General features: G+C 42.4%; 1 protein-coding gene across 2 annotated transcripts in view; it reads right to left on the reverse strand.

Annotated features, from left to right (window-relative positions):
- The window catches only part of LOC147684976 (solute carrier family 22 member 13-like), a 334900-nt gene that overhangs the window by 176261 nt on the left and 139131 nt on the right, over positions 1–19508 (reverse strand). For both annotated transcript variants that reach the window (XM_086940876.1, XM_086940875.1), the window contains exon 3: positions 15445–15599. In XM_086940876.1, the coding sequence (XP_086797002.1) occupies positions 15445–15599 (155 nt within the window). The remainder of the gene's footprint in view (positions 1–15444; positions 15600–19508) is intronic.

Genomic DNA, 19508 nt, shown 5'->3' on the forward strand with positions numbered 1-19508 from the left:
AGGCACGGATATGGTCTCCCACCCAGACCTCGCCAAGGACCGAGATGCCAATGAGATCCCAGCGACGGAATCCGTTCAGGGATGCAACCTCCCGGAGCCAAGTGCCGTGCCGGAGCGGCGTCTGACGAGTGAGTTCACTGTCCCACCCCGCGTGGCGCAGGGCGGCGCGCCAGGCCAGGAGGACAGTTCTTGTGATGGGCGCTATGGTCTGTGGCACCAGGCATCCGTATAGCAACGCCTGGACCTGTGGAAAGTCCATAGCCTCGAGCTCCACGCTGTTCGCTGGGTCGGACCAGCCGTCTGCGTACCAGTCGTGGATGACTATCAGTTTAGTGGCAAGGTAGTAGAGGTAAAGGTGGGTCACCCCCAGGCCCCCATCGAAGGGGGGGATGCGGCTGTGCATCAGGGATATCCGCGGTCGTCCGCCTCCCCATAGAAATCGGGACAAGGTCCCATCGAGTTCTCGGAACCAGGTGCGGGAGAGGGGGATGGAGATGTTTTGTAGGATGTAGAGGAAGCGGGGGAGGACCATTATTTTAAACAGAGCGCTTCGTCCTAGGGGGTTGAGGGGAAGGGTTTGCCATTTTTTAACGTCCGCCTTCATCCGGGTCACCAGGGGTGTGATATTCAACATCCACTCAAGTTCCGGCAGGAGGGCCACCCATATTCCCAAATATTGAACCGAGTGGTGTCTAAGGGGAATAGACGACTGCCAGTCAAAGCATTCCCAGTGCTTAATTTGTGCCGGTGCTTTCCGGTGCTAAGCACCGGCACTTAATTTCCAGGGCCGGGTCTACACACGATGTTAGCTGTTCACTAAAATCACACGGGTCTCCCCGGTGAAGAGATGGTATTGCACGCGATTGTGTGTAAAATTGTGCAAATTGGATGCCGCAGCAGCAGCCCGCCTCAGAGGCAGACTGTCACACTAAGAAACTGCCAGGGCCGGAGGGCCCCTGCCTCGTCGTAAATTACAGGGTCATCCTCCAGCGCTGTGGCCTGCACGCACTGCTCCCATGGTGATTGCAGCTGCGCCAGGGTGGCGCAGGGGGCGGAGGAGGGGTGGGGGGCTGGGAAGTCTTTATCTCCAGTCACGTTGCCAGAGCAAGAGCCGGAAGTTTCCTAAGAAGGCAGCTGGCTACAAGAAACGTTTGGGTATGGGGGAGAGAAGGAGTAAATATAGGAAGAAGTTGCTGGTCTTTCAAGGGCACCGGTCTGTGGCTGAGTCTGACCTAGGCCTTCCAGACTCTGAGGTATTGGTCTGTGACTGACCGAAATAGGGGCACTCGCGTGAAACATGATCTATGGTAATCCAGTTCTGACCACGGACTATCATGAGGATGTGTGCAGGCAAGGGCCTGACACTGCCCCAGCCCTTACGCTTTCATGAGGTAAGACTGATGTGCCTGTTTCTGCCCCAGTCTGATCTTCCTGTCAAAGACACCCTGCCAACAATGTTGGACTAGGAGTAAGGGACCTCACCCTCCGCTTTTACAGCCTGGTATTTTCTAACTGTGGATCGTAGAAAAGTAAGGGCTGCGGGCCCCGTCATGTGGGCCCGAACCCTGGCATCGGAGCCAGAGTGGTTATTACGGGCGAGGCTGTCTGTGTCTGGTGCCGCTGCTGCTCTCTGTGCCGCCCGGGCGGCTTTCAACTTTATATCCAGGACTCAGACCGAGCTATACGTTGCCCCCACACCTCAGTGGCTGCCTTTGATCCTGGCCCCCACCCCCGGACTTAGCCTGTCTGACACCTGGAGAGCTCCCCTTGTCCAGTCCAATCCACAGTCAGCGGGGCTCCCCCAGCCTGACAGGAAGACCCCCCCCCCCGCCCCCACCCTCGCCAGAAGGTTATCTCCTGCCACTGAAGGGTGTAGGGAGCAGGAGACACCACAGACCGAGGGCTGCCTCTCTCGAATTCAAAACGGCTTGGCACCGGAGGCTCTGAGCTATATAATACTATACTGCTAATACTGATATAGCGCTGAGTTTTAACATTTAGAATCGTGAAATAGGGGTGCCACTGCCAGGTACCTATTGTTAATCCTGACCACCTTCTACGAAATATGATTCCGCGCCTATCATTACAATTACATAGAAGTACACACCCACTTCCTTTAGGCATATCTCGAGTAGGGCCTCTTATGTAATGTCTAATTCGAATTGGACAGAGCGCGGTTGCACTGTCCAGATCCAACGTTTCCAGTGTTTAAATCAATCCAGCACAGCGCTCTGACAGGACTATGCCAAAATAACTCCGAACCCTGCTCCAAAAACCCAGATACGAAACTAACAAGAGTAGCCAGAACCGCCACTTTGAAGCAAGCAAGCACAACACACCTTTGAAGAGCTCAGTTCACCATTTCTTCCATCCATTTATCCACCATCCTTTCTTCCGCCCACGTACCCATTTATAATCGTCTCTCACTTCCAGCCCTCCTTTTTATTCCCTTTCCGTCCACCTTTTCATTCATTCATCTTTTGATCCATCAATCAATCATATCCATTCATCCTTTTGCCCATGTGTTAATCTATTCATCCATCCATCCATTCTTCCTCCTATCATACCTTTCTATGTGACCACCATCCTTCACCTATCTATCCATCCTTTGATTTTGCATCCAAACTACTCTGCCCCCCATGTGTCCATCATTGCACCATTCAGCCCATCCATCCTTCCATCCCACCAACTAACCATTTAGCTATGCTTTCTCCCTTGCGCCCACTTTTCTATCCACTCATTAAATATCCATCCTTTCACCTGTCCACACATCATCCTTTCATTCATTCAGTCTCCCATTCTTTCCACGTGTATGCATCTTTCTTTCTTTTCTCCCTTCCACATTATTTTCTTTCTTACCTTTATTTCTCCTGCTTCCTCTTTATATTTGCCTCCCTCACTCTCTACCCCATTATCACAATTTCTCTTTCTCTGTCACTCTACATGGCCTCATTCTTGTCAGCATTTGGCCCATACCCCTCCTCTCTGGGATGATGTTCCCTTCTATATCCTTGCTGCCAGACCCCATGCCATGTTGCCCATCAATGCTGGTACAGTTTTGTTGCATGGTGTAGTGTCCGAGACACTGATTCCATACAAGAAGGCCTGGCCTGAATTTCAATTAAGGAGTAATTTTAGTAATTCTGCGTTATACTTTGCATAAGTAAGCCACCCCTACCAAGACGGCTGCTTAGCTGGGTGTTGTGGTGATAAGCCCTGCCCCAGAGATGCGTATATGAGATCAAAGCTGTACTGTGGCTGGAAGTCAACAACACACCTCGGCTGGATGCCTATATGTGGGATTTCCATGGTTTATGGCCTGGATCATGGATGCTTATGTGTGCCATTTCCACGGTTTTTGGCCTAGCCCTGGCCTGGATGCTTATGTGTGACATTGCCACGGATTGTGGCATGTTTTCTGGCTTCAGGGCTTAAATATGACATTTCCACTGTGTATGGCTTGGGTGCTTGCTTATGTGCGACATTTTCATGGTTTATGACATGGGTGCATATGCATAGCTGCCAAGGTTTCAAATTGCTATGTGTGACATTTCTATAATTTAAGTGTAATTATGAGTGACATTTCAACCACTATGAGTGACACTGTACTCGCAAGCAAAATCAAGCAGTATTGACAAGGGAAATTGATATAAACATTAGAAATGACACACATATTGGAGGAACAAGAAACTAAGAAAATCTTAAAACTGCTCCAAATCACAGAAATGAAAGGGCACTAACCTAGTGTCCTTGTACAGTGATCGTAATGTTGGGAATATGCAGTGCATCATTGGTACAGTCAAGTGCTTTCAACAGGGACATTTAACCTCTCATCTGTGCGAAATCACTGTGGTAGCGTTAATTTTATAACAAATACTTCTGTCTCTAGTAAAGTCACACCACTTCACTGGTGCACCTAGGTAGGTAAAAAAATAATAATAATGCAGCTGCCGATGTCCTTGAGAAGTGTCTCTATGTCTCACTCACTGGCTCAGCTGGTAGCGAAGTTAATCTGCCCCCAGTCACATTGCTGGTGAGGAGCTCTGAATACAAAACTAGTCACAGTGGCACAGCTTTGATAGTGTGCGAGCGCCTGCCCTAAACAACACCAGCTCAGGCTCTGCTGGACTCAGAGCAGAGTTCTAGAGTTGCCAGGTGTGTCCACAGGAACACTTAGTGAAGGCCCCAGCTGGGGCACAGGCTGAAGGAGGAAATAAGAATCAGAAGTACTAGTACCTACTAGTACTGCACTAACCTAGTCACATAGCTCAAAACTGTTTCAGCAATCTATACACGGCAGCTGCGGAGAAGTGTTTAAAAAGATGTCTTTGATAATTACAGTTTAGTTAATAGATTACCTGCTCTCTCAGGCACTGCACTTAATAATTATTCATGATCATCACTGGGCAACTGAGCCTGGATGCGACCCGGTAGGCTTGGTCCCTCCCAGTCGCATGATATATTACTGCCACCGATGTGCCATCAGTTATGCTGCAACCAGTGAGCACAGCAGCTTGCTGCACCCACTGTCACTGCAACTGCCCCACCGGCGCTGCCCCTCGGTGACCCTGACTCATGAGTCAGCCTCTCTGGCCCTGTCTTTGGCTGACTGGTGCAGGTGGGATCCAATACCACTATGTGTAACATTTCCATGTGTTCTGGCCTGAGGACATGTGTGACATTTTAAAGGTTTATGGCTTGGGTGCCAGTTGAGGGTGTGGGTGGAGCCAATGGATGATGTGGGTGGAGCTAGTGAAGGAAGTGGGTGGAGCCGGGGAAATGGGTGTGGCATCCGACAAACATTTGAGCACCTGGACTTCAAATTTTACAAATTAAGCACTGAGCATTCCCTTGAGGGATGCAATTGGACCAACTTGAATAAATTTAAAGTAATCATTATTAGAAATTTCAAAGTTGCTCTGTAAGCTCAGAAATCTGGTATTGGAATCACTTCCCCAAAAGTCTAATACTGTTGTAATCCCCTGAATTTCCCATTTTTTAGCAATGTCATCATTAACCTGTTCAGGCAATAGAGAAGAATGCCACAAAGGGGTATATCGGTTACATTTTGGAAATGCCATATATCTAGAGACCTTCCTCCATATTTTCCATGCGCCACTGATGACTTTGAATTTTACTTTTTTATAATAGCTTGGCTCTAATTGTCTCAGCAAGAGCCCTTGAGCTTTCTTACCAATTGAAAGTTCATAGATAGATGGTATTTCGATGATCTCTGTACTTTCATTAGCAACCAAAGTATTAAAGAGTGGTGCCATTTGATGGAGAAGGGCAGCCCAATAGTATAACCTCATATTTGGAATCGCTAAGCCACCCCTATTTTGTGGTAGAGATAAAAATTTAAAGACCTCCTGATTTTTCCATATTGCCAGACAAAATTAGACATTTGTGTCTCAAGTGTTTTAATAATATTGTCTTCTATAATTAAGGGAATATCTCGAAACAAATATAGTACCCTAGGGAGCACAATCATTTTTTAACAAATTCCTCTGCCTAGTAAGATCTTTGCTTATGACCTTTGTTAGGGGTTCATAGTTGAGCTTGTTGATATTTTCAACTTTTGGACTTAGACATACCCCAAGATACGTGCTTTTTCTGCTTTTCTAGGATCATCATAGTCAATGTTATCGGTGCATAAAACAATCGTTTCATCTCTATTAAGAGAGTATCCCGAGTAATGACCGAATGCCTGGGTAATAGTCTCAATTTCTACAATTGCCTCAGCAGGGTTTGGTGTTAAAACTGCTACATCATCGGCATAAGCGAGAATTTTTGTTTCATAGGAACCAACAGTAATTGGTTTTATTTCCTGAGTCTTTAATAGTTTTATAATCAGTGGGTTAATGTACATAGCAAACAATATCGGGGAGCAGGGACATCCCTGCCTTGTTCCTCTTGATACGATAATTGGGGAAGATTCAATACCCATTACTTGGATCTTAGCTCTTGGTTCTTGATACATTGCTCTAATCGATTTAACAAGCCCGGGCCCAAATTTATTAGACTCGAGCACACCCCAAAGAAATTCCCACAAGACCCGATCAAAGGCTTTTTCAGCATCTAGAAGGATCATCGACATCTGGCCCTCTGTCCTGGACATGATATCAAAAAGCGAGATAGCCCTTTTTAGGAAAGATAATTATATTAGTTTCTTTCCATGATTCTGGAGGAATACCGCTCCATTGTATCCCGACAAACAAGTCCAATAGGAAAGGTAGTATTTGTTCTCCTAATATCCTATAAAGTTCCTAAGGGATTTTGTCGGGGCCAGCTGCTTTTCCAGAGGCCAGATCGGATAGGGCTAATTGTAGTTCTGTAATGCTAATCTCTTTTTCCTTGTCCTCTCTAGTTACCATATCTATGGCCTTACTCCACCTTGTGTCGCTTACAAATTCCTTTAGAAATGTTCTAATTTCATCTGAGTCGGCTATGGTATCACTTTGGTCGAGCTTTTGGTAGTACTGTGGAAGTATTTCGACAATATCCCCTGGTTTTGAGTATTCCTGACCTGCTACTTTAATAGAAGTGATCATGTTATATGAAATCTTCTGTCAAGTGTGCAAAGCAAAATGCCCACTCTACCTTTCTCCATTTTCATAAATACTGCTTCGGTGTGCCTGAAACGTTTCTCAGCTTTCTGAGTCATCCCGTTGTTTAAATCTGTTTTTAGGACCAGAATTCGGCGCATGGTATGCTTCCCATACTCTCCCCGAGCTATTGATGCAATATGTTCTTCCTCTGCTTTGGCCAAATCTCGCATCAGTAGATGATTTTCCTTATAATGTTGTTTTTTAACTCTAGCCACATAGCTAATTGTCTCCCCCCTAAGGGCAGCTTTAAAACAATCCCAAACAACCCCCCTGGATGCGCTAAATTGGTTCATATCGAAATATCCTTGGGCCCAAGCAGATATAACGTTTATATAATCTCTATTAACCAAAAGCTTCCTATCGAACGTCCAGTGTGAGCGTTGCCTGGTAAAGTTAATTATATTAATTGTAAGGATTAGAGAATTATGGTCCGATATTATTTTAGGGCATTTGATAATTTCTGCTAGGTTGGCCAGATCGCTTGTTACTAATATGTAATCTAACATACTTGTTGTGAGGGTGTGAAAAATACGGGTACCCAGGATCGATTTGATTTTAATATCCCACATATCTACAAGGTTGTAGCTATCTCGAAGTTGGCTAATGACTCTGAATACCCTTGGTTTGCGGCCTGAATATCTTTCCTGACTCTGCTTCTTAAATGCAGAGCCCAAGGAAATATTAAGATCTCCACAAAATACCAGCGATCTTGACCAAGAGGCAAGTTCAGTTTCAAGATCTTCAAAGATTTATGGGTCGTCTTGGTTTGAGCCATAAACTGAGCAGATAGTTATACCCCAAGTCCATTCTATGATAGCCCATCTCCCATGGGGGTCCTCTGCCTTGCATATAGCTTGTCCTAGGGATATTTTGGCTAAAATGGCTACCCCACGAGTATTCGCTGTTTGTGTAGTACAGGCAAGCAGGTTGTAGCCAACAGCTTTTAACAGATCTTTTTTATCCTAGGGCACGTGTGTCTCTTGGAGACAAATTATATCAGCAGAATTTTGTTTAATAATTTCCCAAAGACGGCTCTCTTGACCCCATCATTGAGTCCTGCCACGTTCCATGAACAAATCGTTATCTTCCCCATTACAGCTTATTAGCTGGTTTTGGAAATCTTGCACCACTGAACCCAAAGCTCTGACAAAATTTCCAGACAGCTTGATCCTTTTGTGTATCTTTTTTTCAGTATTATCAATTTAATTGCATCTATTACTACATCAGTATTATTATTGGAGTTGTTTTTTTTATCTGCTTTTTCCCACTGCCCTCCCACCACCATTCCCCCACCCTTCCCAACTTTCCCCCACACCCATTGTGAGGCGTACAGACTCCATAAGAGTCTGTTTGTGATGGACATGCACCACATGACCAGGGCTCAGTCTAGCATCCTGCATATATATACATAATAATGCATCCTGCATATATATACATAATAATGCCTAACTACTCATATACGTATATACATGTACCGAGCTACACAGTTTACCATATAATTTTCTAATATCTCATATTTTATGTCTTTTCATCCTTCGTCTTTCATACCCCAATACTTTTTTTTAAACTTAACTTAGTCCATCGAGATATTCTTTGGCCTTTATTTCGGAGAGGAAGAATTTTGTTTGGCCCCCATAAATCACTTTAAGCCGAGCGGGGTTGTTAAGATAGGCCTGCGCTATTTTTATCTTGAAAAGGTTTAATAATCTAGAGCAGTCTCCACTGCCTTTCGACGGTAGAGTGGCAAAAATCTGGGCGCACTTTTTAAAAAAATCACCTGGTGAAGCAAAAAATTGCCCAAAAATACAAGAATGGCACAGGGATATGCTTCGGGTTTTGTTGGCTCTTTCAAAGTGAAGGGCACGCAGTGGGCACGCTGAACTTCTGCAGCCCAATTCCAGCCTGAAAGTTCAGGCAAAGAGTCATGAAGAAGGTCCACGACAAATGAACGAATATCTTCCCCCTCCACTACTTCGGGAACCCCTAAAATGCGTAAGTTATTTCTACACTGTCGATTTTCGAATTCCTCCAGCTTCCATCTCACATCCGCCAGTTCAGCTTCGTGGGATTCAACCCGTTCTTGATTTATAGTAATCTCAGATTCATTAGAAACAATTCTAGATTCCAATTCAGTCAATCGATCCCAAAATGTACTACACGTCCTGGTCAATTAGCGCACCACCCCTTGCACCTTGCATAGGGCTGCTTGAGCTTTGCGCCCATCCTGAGATGTTTCCTCGCGATGTGACGCGATAGCTTGGAGAATAGTGTCCAGGGTTGGAGCGGTTGGGTCTAGATGTGCTGAACAATCGGATTGTTGTACTGAGTTTGCTAAACAAGGGGAGTTAGTAAGCTGATTAGTCGGGGTATAATCCCAGGCCAAATCAGTTGCCTCATGATGGCTCTTCTTCCGTTTCAAGACAGTTTTTGGTTTAAGCTTAGGATCTTCTGTATTTTCGCCACTTCCACTCTCATCCGTCAAGCAAGACACAGTATCATCAGACCACTCAGCTTCATCAGTAAAGGAGAAAAAGTCACTGGGGTCCTTCTCAAGTTCAGTGTCAATGTTATTCGTATTAATCAAATTAGTCACATTAGCCTGACCAGTATGGATTACTAAACTGGGGTCGCTCATCGTTAACTGCGGTGCTTGAGGTGTTTGAGATTTATAGGGTGATCTACATACGGCATGTGGCTGAGCACCCACCACAGATTTAATCCCAATATCCATGCTTGGCCCCCACGTCTCCTTTGCCGGCACCACTCTCTGTCACCAAGGGGGGTAATGGTGGGGTCATACCTTCATTTCTCTTGGTACCAGTCTCGGACCTGTCCCTCGCGCTCAGATCAGACCTTGGCAATGTACCGTTGTCTTCTCCAACCCCCGCCGGGGTCAGTGCTTCATTGACATCTGTCCCATAGAGTATAGTATCCACAGCACCAGTACACTCGTCCGCCGTCAGCACGACCACAGCAGTAGTCTCTTTGGCGTGGTCTCGTCTTGCTCTTCTCTTCCTCCCTTCCTTACCCGGAAGCGCTCTAGGGGTCCTCCGCAGTAGCTCCGCCACTGACGGGCCGGTCGTGCTCCCCTTCCGTGCGGCAGTGTTTCCTTGCTTCAGCGTCTTCGGCATTTTGGAGACCGACACGGCCCCCTCTGCAGTTCCTCCGCCTGATTTGTTTCCCGGATCGGTGATCTCTTGCTGTGCCAGCCTCGCTGCCCTTGCCTTGGCTGCCGCGGATGCAGCGATCTTGGGAGCCATGTCTACGTCGGCCCCAGCGTATACAGAGACGTGAGCTTTGATATTGGCTCCTTCTTCACTCTTTGTATATTCCTTCCACAGGTAACGAAGAACGGCAAGGCCAATTACAGTGCCTAGTGTTAGTAATTGGTTTTTGGCCGGTCTTATATCTTCCGGGCAGTGTTCCGTTATCATTTCCTCCATAGCTCAGTTTTCTCCTTTCTCAATGTGGTTCACATTCCTTAAACCTTCAATCCAGCATTATCAGCATATTCTGCATTTTTTTTCGAGACCCCTGGTCAGCGTGTGCACTGAGGTTTTCACTCAACCGCCATCTTGCCTCTCTAGCCCATCATGGCATTTTTTCTAGGTGGGTGTATTGTCCCATTTGTGTTCCCACTGGGTTTGGATGATGGGTTCAAGCAGTCCTTTTGTTAGATTACAGATGCAACATGAAGTGCAGCTTGTAAGTCAGACTCAATGTATATTCTTTTAAGTATTTACTTTACTATGAAGATGACATATTCATTGTTAGTTTATGGCTTTCTTCTTTGAAGATACCCATAATCTCTGCTAATACAGCCTGTTCAGAAAAGGACGCTACACATAGTTGTAGTTTTGATAGGAGGCAAAATTCTTACTCCAACTTTGCTTTTTGATATCCTAATTGCCAAAGGAATGTAATATAGTCTGACATATGAAAATAGAATGTCTGACATAATATCGACAGACAGAATATCGAAATACAAAAATATTGGAGCAAAAATATCGACATCAAAAATATCGGAATCCTATCTTCATAAAGGTAAGTACAAAAATATCGAAAAAATAATATCGTAGTACAAAAATATCGGAATCAAAAATATCGTTTTTTTAAATGTATTAATAATAATGTAAAAATAATTTTTAAATACATATAATTTTACAAATATTAAATGAAAATATTAAAACAAAATTAAAACTAATACATATACATTTAAAATAAATAAAACACTTAATAATTTAATGTAATCTTTTTTTAATGTTATTTATTTGATTTAATGTAATATTTTTTTGTTTTTACCCTGTACGCCTGTACCCCAAAAACCCCAAACTGACCCTGAACCCTAAAAATATCCCTGTACCCCAAAAACCCAAAACTGACCCTGAACCCTAAAAATACCCCTTAACCCAAAAACTGAAAACTGACCCTGAACCCTAAAAATACCCCTTTACCCAAAAACTAAAAACTGACCCTGAACCCTAAAAATACCCCTTTACCCATGAACTGAAAACTGACCCTTATCCCAAAAAATATCCCTTTACCCAAAAACTGAAAACTGACCCTGAACCCTAAAAATACCCCTTTACCCAAAAACTGAAAACTGACCATGAACCCTAAAAATACCCCTTTACCCAAAAACTGAAAACTGACCCTGAACCCTAAAAATACCCCTTTACCCATGAACTGAAAACTGACCCTGAACCCTAAAAATACCCCTTTACCCAAAAACTGAAAACTGACCCAGAACCCTAAAAATACCCCTTTACCCACAAACTGAAAACTGACCCTGAACCCTAAAAATACCCCTTTACCCAAAAACTGAAAACTGACCCTGAACCCTAAAAATACTCCTTTACCCAAAATTAATTAATATTATTTAATTACCAATTAATTATTAATTAACAATAACAATAAAGTAAATATATTAGCACATTAGCTGTAATAATTTAATTTAATGATTAATATTATTTTTCCCAATTAATTAATTAAAAATACCAAAAAAATTATATATAAAAAAATTACTATAATTAATGTAATTAAATAATTAATATTAATTAATTACCAACTAATTAATAATTATAAATATGTACAAAATTATATTAATTAACTAATTAATATAAATTCATTACCAATTAATTATTAATTAAAATATGTACAAACATATATTAATTAATTAATTATTATTAAATTACTTCCCACCCTATTCCCCTATAAACCCATAACCCGCTGCAGAACATATTTATCAATTAATCAATTAATTAAAATTAATTAAAAATTATTTCTCAATTAATTAATTAATAATTCCTACTAATTAATAATTAATTTAACATAATTAAATTACTTCCCACCCTATTCCCCTATAAACCCACAACCCGCTACAGTAGTAAAAGACAATATTTAATTAAATTACATTAAAAATAAATAATAAAACATAATAAATACAATATAATATACACTAAATTTATTAAAAAATTGATATTAGTAACATCGAAGTTATTTATTTCGATATTATTTACATCGATATTTAAAACTTCGATATTACTGATATCATACTAATATCGATATTAAGACTGTCGATATTACTTACCTTCGATATTTTGTCCCATCGATATTTAAACTTCGATATTTTTGTATATCGATATTTAAAAATCGATATTTTGTCTGTGTACCATGAAAATAACAGTGCAGGAAAAAAACACAAAGTGATATCGATTTAGTGAAGTGATGTCTCATTTGTGTCAGTACCTTTAAGTATTATTATAATATGGTCTCTGGAATCTGGTCGGATTTCAGTTTCTCAGGTGTCTAGAGTAATGTTTTAGTCTGAAGAGTGGCTCTTGGGGTTGCAATCCGTTACTGTGTCTTTGGTGTAATGTCACAGTTGGTTCTCAAGTTTTAGGGTTGTGGAAGCCTGCTGTTCATTTCCTATGGTGTTGTCACATTCGGTCAACCTCATTTTGCAGTGCTGTTATCTTTTGTACTGCAAATCAATTGAAATGCAAATGTTAGGGAAATAGCCTATTTTTTATTAGAAATAGTCTTTATCATAGTTTTAACAAGCCACTTGCCGTATCGTTTCATGTGGGATCTTCTTAAGGATCGTATCTTGCTCCGCCCTCCATGTGAATTTCCTAGCACGCCCAGCTTAGCACTTGAGCAGTATGAATGCCTAAGAAAAGCTGCATCACAGAAGGTGTAACACACAATGCAGGTTTATACACCTGCCTAGCATAATGGATGCTAATATAGAAGCAGGCGAGCACATGCCTTTTTGGCCTAAAGTGGATACCCAGGTAATTATTCAGTTGCTTTTCTAATTGGGGTCTCAGGAACCATTATGTAGATTGTATTTGTAGCTCTTGCAGCCTTTACTAAATATTGTGTCTTTGATTGCAGGTTTGCTAGACTGTAAGGTATTAGGATTTGAACAGGAACACATGAGTACCTGCAAAAACAAGGTCATTCTATAGATGCTCCTGGTGGGATTTGGGGTCTACCTGGTAAACTGAGTTTCTCATCTACACCTCTTCCTCTACTGAAGGTTTCAAGGTCAGTACTACAAATACATGAGTGAGTACCAGCAAATAAAACTGGTAATTTTGGGGAAGAGTTCACTTGTGGTGCACCAGGTACATTGCAATATGTATGTATGTATGTATGTATGTATAGGCATTTATATAGCGCACTACTTACCCGGAGGGTCCCAAGGCGCTTCGACCGCTGCGAAACCCTTCCTGGCTTCCCTGAGAGATGGTCCCTTAATGGGTATCTCCAGGGTGAGACTAGGCATCCCCGGCGGTCTGGTGGGGCCGTTAGTGAAGATGAGGCAAGCTAATGCCCAGAGTTGCCGAGTGTGATCGCTGATCAGAGTGGGCACCGAGGCGAGAGAATTATCGAGTCCGCTGACCCTGGTCCAGAAACCTGCTGCGCCGGGAATTGAACCCTGGTCCCGGGCCGTCCTCTGCTCTCGGGTCAGCCGCCTCTTTAATAATCTTTTCTTCTATTGCAGGTTTTGCAGATAGTACCAAACATTCGAATGGGCATAAGTGAGTACCAGCACAACAGCATGTACCTGCTTGGTAGAGTTTCTTTGTGGTGCACCTGGTATGCTGCAATGTAGAAATGTGCTTTAACCACCTTTATTTCTATTGCATGCTTCACAGACAGTACTACACATACATTTTGAAAGTGTAGACGAGAGTGCAAGCAGAAATAAATAATTGCTTGACACTTCCTTGTGATCCACTTGGTGCATTGTAATATAGAAATGTGCTTTAACCAATTTATTTTCTGTTGCCAGCTTTACAGACCGTACTACATATGGGTTTGGATGGACAAGAGTGAGAACAAGCTGGAAATATTCAGGAAATTACTTGCTACATTTTCCCTGAGATGCCTCACAACTGTGTGACAGGCTGTAATCATGAGCGTAGGTGCCATTTTTAGACATTTTTGCAGAGTTTATACCTTAGCAGGCTAAGATCAGCTATCATCAAAAATTTCAAGCACAAAGCTGTATCTTTTATGGAGGGTGGTGCTGTACCTCAAAGAAATAAATATTGCATTGTATTCAAAGAAGAATGGATGAAGGAAATTGTCAGCTTGGTGCAATTGGCCAGTAGGCTCTCATCCCTGTATGTGTAAAGTCATGGGAATTATCAGATTATCCAGACCTTCGGGCCCAAGTATACAAAAACTTGGGACATAAAGAAAGAATTGTGCCTGTCTGTCAGTTTACCAGACAACTATGACCTTTCTAAGAAACAACTCTTTTGTAAATTAGCCATGCTTCTTTGCCTCATTTCCTGTAATAGGGTTTCAGATGTGCAGGTATTGGACTTGTCTAGACGATCATTTACCCCAGATGGGGTAACATTTTACATTGCCATATGCATTAAGTCTAACACTCAGTCAGTACTTTATCCAGCTTTTCGAGACATTCCAAAATTGTGTGTATTAGGATTTCTGCATGAGTATTAGAGTGTTTCACATGAACTCTGATCCAGAAGGGTCAATCAATTGCTGATTTCTGTCACAGAACCCCATAAGGCAGTCCCTTCACCCCCCATGGATAGATCGATTAGGTAGGTGTGCAGGAAGCTGGGGTTGATTTTTCATTGTTTAGCGTTCATTGAGCCAGAAGTGCCATGTTGTCTAAGGCCTTCCTTCTAGGGATCAGATTCGATGATAAAGCAAAGCCAGGTGATCTAGTCATAAGACTCCACCTTCAAAACCTTCTATTTCAAACCAGTGGCACTGTTAGCTATGTTGAAGGTAAGTAAGCTTTGCAAACGCATAATCAGAGCATCTGATTCTGACATAGATTAAAACATTTCCTGGCTATCATGAAGGAAAGTTTCAATTCTATTGAGGACACAGAGGAGAGGATTATGCCCCAAAGTCAGTTTGAGACGGCCCAGCCAGGGATTTTCTTTTTTTGGGAAAATACATTGGGTATAAATATAACCCTTTTTGGATAGCTTTTACAAAGTGACAAGCATTGTAATAGTACTGCATAAAGAATTTTGTTAACATGCATAAAGTTGCATTTTAGGAAAATGTGGATCTCTTGGGCAGGTGCAACATTAAGAAGTTTAATTGATGTTTTATTTTCACTGTTACAGAGAAAAAATAGTACTTCCCAAGCAAAGAAGACCAGCAAGGAGAACGTATGGCTATCCTCCACAGAAAGAAAGAGGATGATTGGCTGAACAAATGCCACTTTTTGCTACCATGGACACTGTTATTGGTTGTTGGTGTCACGAGCAAAAAAACCTTAAGAAGGAAACAAATGTACAGTATATTCGGAAACAACAAGAACTTCCCCCTTTACCTAAAACAAGGTTATTGATCAAAAATCCTGATATGCCGATGCCTACTACACATCTTAGTGCGGTGTAAATGTAGAAATCCTGGACAAAGGCTGCTCCCAAACCAAAGGCCAGCTCCAGCAGCAGAGAAATCATTATGACTGGGCGACGGCCAATCCTAAAAACAATGATAAAAAGGCGTCCTTTTAGTTGCAATAGGAGTACTTAAAAACAATAAAAAGTAACAAAACATTTCTAACAGTTTTGGATTTGACAATTAAGATGTTTGTTGGGCAACGAAATGTCTCCAAAGAGGTTTCAGGTAGTTTCAACCTCTTAGCTGCGGCGGCTATTCCGCCGCAGTGCTAAGGGGGAGGCGGGGCCGCGTGGCGCTCCCGTACTAATGACGGAACCGCTCCGTCACGGCCCTCGGGTGGGCTGTGCTTGTGACGGAAAGGTTCCGTCACGGCCCCGCCCGCTCTTTAGAACGTCAGCGCCTCTTTGAAACGGAATACTCCTTACTCAGGGCAGTGTGGTTAATCTATAAACTGCTCACTAAAGAGAGGTCCTATCTGAGTGTGATTACAGTGACACAGAGTGTGAAGCTACAATGTTCTGTCAATATCTATTAAAAAGGCAATTTGTGAATGCACAGTGTCATTGACAAGTTAAGTATCAGCGTTGTCTCTACTTGTGTGAACTGTGAGGAGGGATGGCCTAACTTGTAGTACTACTAGCTTTCTCCAGGAGTAAGCACATAAGTAACACAAGAGTAAGCCACACAAACTCATAGTAAAACTTCAGTACTCATATTAATTTTGTTGTATGCCAGGCACATTCCTATATACATTTATACATTAGTGACAGTAGTGACAAATATTGGGACTCCAGTTGTCTCACTTGACCTCCTATAGTGGCAATAGAAAAGCAGTCTATAAATAGAGTAAAGGGCAAGGTGCTCACAAAGGGAGTTGAAATACAATTTTAGATTACTTGCAAAAGTAATCAACTAGAGGTTACCTATTCTCATAAAATGCGCCCAAAAACAAACAGGGAAAACTGACTATATACTACACATTGGACAAGGTATCCAACGTAATAATCTCTGGACAATGGTACGAAGGGACCGTGCACCTGGACCAAATGGCATCCCATCAGGCCCTCTTCAAGAGTGATCCAGAGTATTGGGCAATTCTGGGGTTGGAGCTATACAAGGGGGTGGGAAGATCAGACACACTTCCCAGGAGTTGGAGAGGATCAATAACCCCGATATATAGGTGTGGTGATAGGTCGGACCTGGCAAACTACAGGCTAATAGAACTCATTTACTCCGAAGCCAAATACTATGCAACAATAATCCTGGGCAAACGGGTAGAATGGTCAAATAACAACAAGTTGATTCAACTCACCCAGACAGAGTTTTGCAAAGGGTTTGGCACAACCAAAAACATCTTAGCCCTTGCTCTGATAGCGGATAAGTGCAAGCGCTTGTGGAGGAAATGACGACTATCCTTTATAAATTTCAAAGCAGCATTTGACCGAGTAGACCGGGAATTGCTGTGGAGTTAAAAAAAAAAGGCATTGGGCCTTCCTGAAACAATACTGTAAGCTATAATACTGTTGTATACAGGCACGTGGATTTGAGTTAAAATAAGTGATGGCACTAGACTGTCAAGGGAAATTCAGACAGAGGTAGGTCTATTGGAAGGCTGTGTCTTAGCTCCACACCTATTTAACCTGTTTATGGCTGATCTCTCCTCAAGATTAGACCAGGTTAACTCCCATCCTCCACGCCTGGGTTCTCTATACATAACACATCTCTCCTATGCAGATTACATAGTCTTACTTAGCTAAATGAGAGTTGGACCAAAGAGCACTCAATGAAATAGCAACCTTTGTCAAGGACAACACTCTTGAAATTAACACCACAACAACTAAAATAATGACTATCAGAAACCGACCCAGGCCTCAACACCCAATTAAGCTCAGCAAAATAAGTTTAGAGGTAGTCAGTAGCTACAAGTATCTGGGGCTGTATATGGACAATCGACTGAACTTTCAATTTCGCAAACAATGCCTTGACAAGAAAGGAAAAGGCCCGATTTACGCATTCTGCACTTTTGCAACAAAATTAAAGGGCCCATCTTTTAAGCCAATAATGGCAGTTATAGGTGCAAAACTACTGCCAACAGTGGCTTATGCAAGTGTTGTTTAAAACTGTATATGCTACAATTAAAACGTGGTACAAAATGGGGTCAAATCGATCTAGTTTAGCACACAATGCTTTGTGGTTTGCCCAGGAATACAATCCCCATTCTATCTCTGGCAAATATCTGAAAACATCACTGGAGGCAACAAACACAACAGAACTTTGGGCTCAGAACTTTTCTTTACCAGTTTTTTGCCAGTTGATAAACAAAAAGGCCAAAATGCACTCACTACTAGAGGACAAACACAAACTAGGCAATCGGTTGCATGCCTGGGTGGTTCGTCAATCCTATACTACAGCGAGACTGGCTACATACCTGAACACAACATTTTCTTTACATCTAAAACAAAAGCTAATGGCCACTTGGTTTGGGTTGCTACCAACCCTGGTCGAACACCAACCTGGAAATATAGTGGTCCCAAGACATGCAGCTTATGTGGTGCAGCTGTGAAAAACTTTATTCATTTGATCTGTTTATGCCCCTTTTTTAAATCTACTCAGGTTTTAATATTTAAAAAAAGCTTATTGATAGGGTCATTTGCTCTTGCAGATCCACCATAACTAAGGGTCATCATCCAACCGACCCTCAACTGAACTGCAAAATGATGACATTTTGATGTTTTATGAAAAAGCAATAAGGTCTGAAGAAAAACATAGCTCCCTGTGATGATCATTGTATACATAATTTCGTCTGATGGTTACACAGTTAAAATGTACTTGAGCACCATGTATCATTGTCTTGTACTTTTAATTTGTTTTCCATTGGTACCTTGTAGTTGAGGTTTCTATTACAAATGCACTCTTATTGTTTGGATTTTAATGACACTGAAGCACTTTAGAGCAACCGATGGCTTGAGTGACCACTGTACCTTGAAGCACTTTAGAGCAACCGAGGGCTTGAGTCACCACTGTACCTGATACCATAAAACCCTACTGAGCATTTTATTTTAGTATGACACCCATGATGTTTATATGTAATTCAAATGGTCTTACTGTAATATTGTCATGGTTTTTATTAACTTAATAAAGTATTGATTGATTGTGCTGACTGTGCATTCCTCTGAGAATGGTACCACATATTAAGAAGTGTGAAACAAAGGGATTATTTTTGCTAAAGTACATGACATCCAACATGGTGCACTCTCTATAGCAGTATTACCAGATGTTCTGAAACAAATAGCAGATGAGCACGTTAATTCCAGTATGAAATTGGTATGAAATGGATAGGTAATTTAGTTGCAGTCTCCTCAATAGTTCTTGGCAGCTTTCATGGTAAGGCGGTGTTATTAGCCAGCAGACAATGAATTGCCTAAAACCATTTTGGAAACCTATACCTCCATGGGTCAATCTATCTTAGACATTCACCTTTCAAAGCTGCACCTCAAAACCGAGGGTGGGGTAGAAGTAACGTTGATAGATAAAGCTCCTGACATTAACCCTTTAAGTGCTGCCGTCGGCCAACGGTTGTCACGAGCACTACCTTGCCAGTGCTGCGCACGACCGTTGGCTGACGGGCCAGCACCCGTTATTCGAACGTTCAGCACTGGGCGCTGAACGTTCGACGCTGCTAAGGTGTTAAAAAGAAACAGAAGGGTAAACAGAAAGAAATGTCCATGATAAAAAAAATGCAGCTATTAGAATCAGTATGCTAATAGCCGTCCTTCACTTTCTCACAAGACTCTGGGGACCAGATTTACAAACTTTTTTCACTGTGTTTGCATCACAAAAGCACAATTTTTCTTTTGTTATTTACTTTCCAGCAAACCTGTTTCAAGCTGCAAAGTAACTGGAGGGTGTCCCTTTCTTCACAACGCTGGCAACCTTGCACCATGGCGCAAGGGTGCCTGCATTGGTTTTAGGCAGCCATAAGTGCAACAG

Source organism: Lissotriton vulgaris, chromosome 10 (genome assembly GCF_964263255.1).
Source record: "Lissotriton vulgaris chromosome 10, aLisVul1.2, whole genome shotgun sequence".
Taxonomy (NCBI): Eukaryota; Metazoa; Chordata; class Amphibia; order Caudata; family Salamandridae; genus Lissotriton; species Lissotriton vulgaris.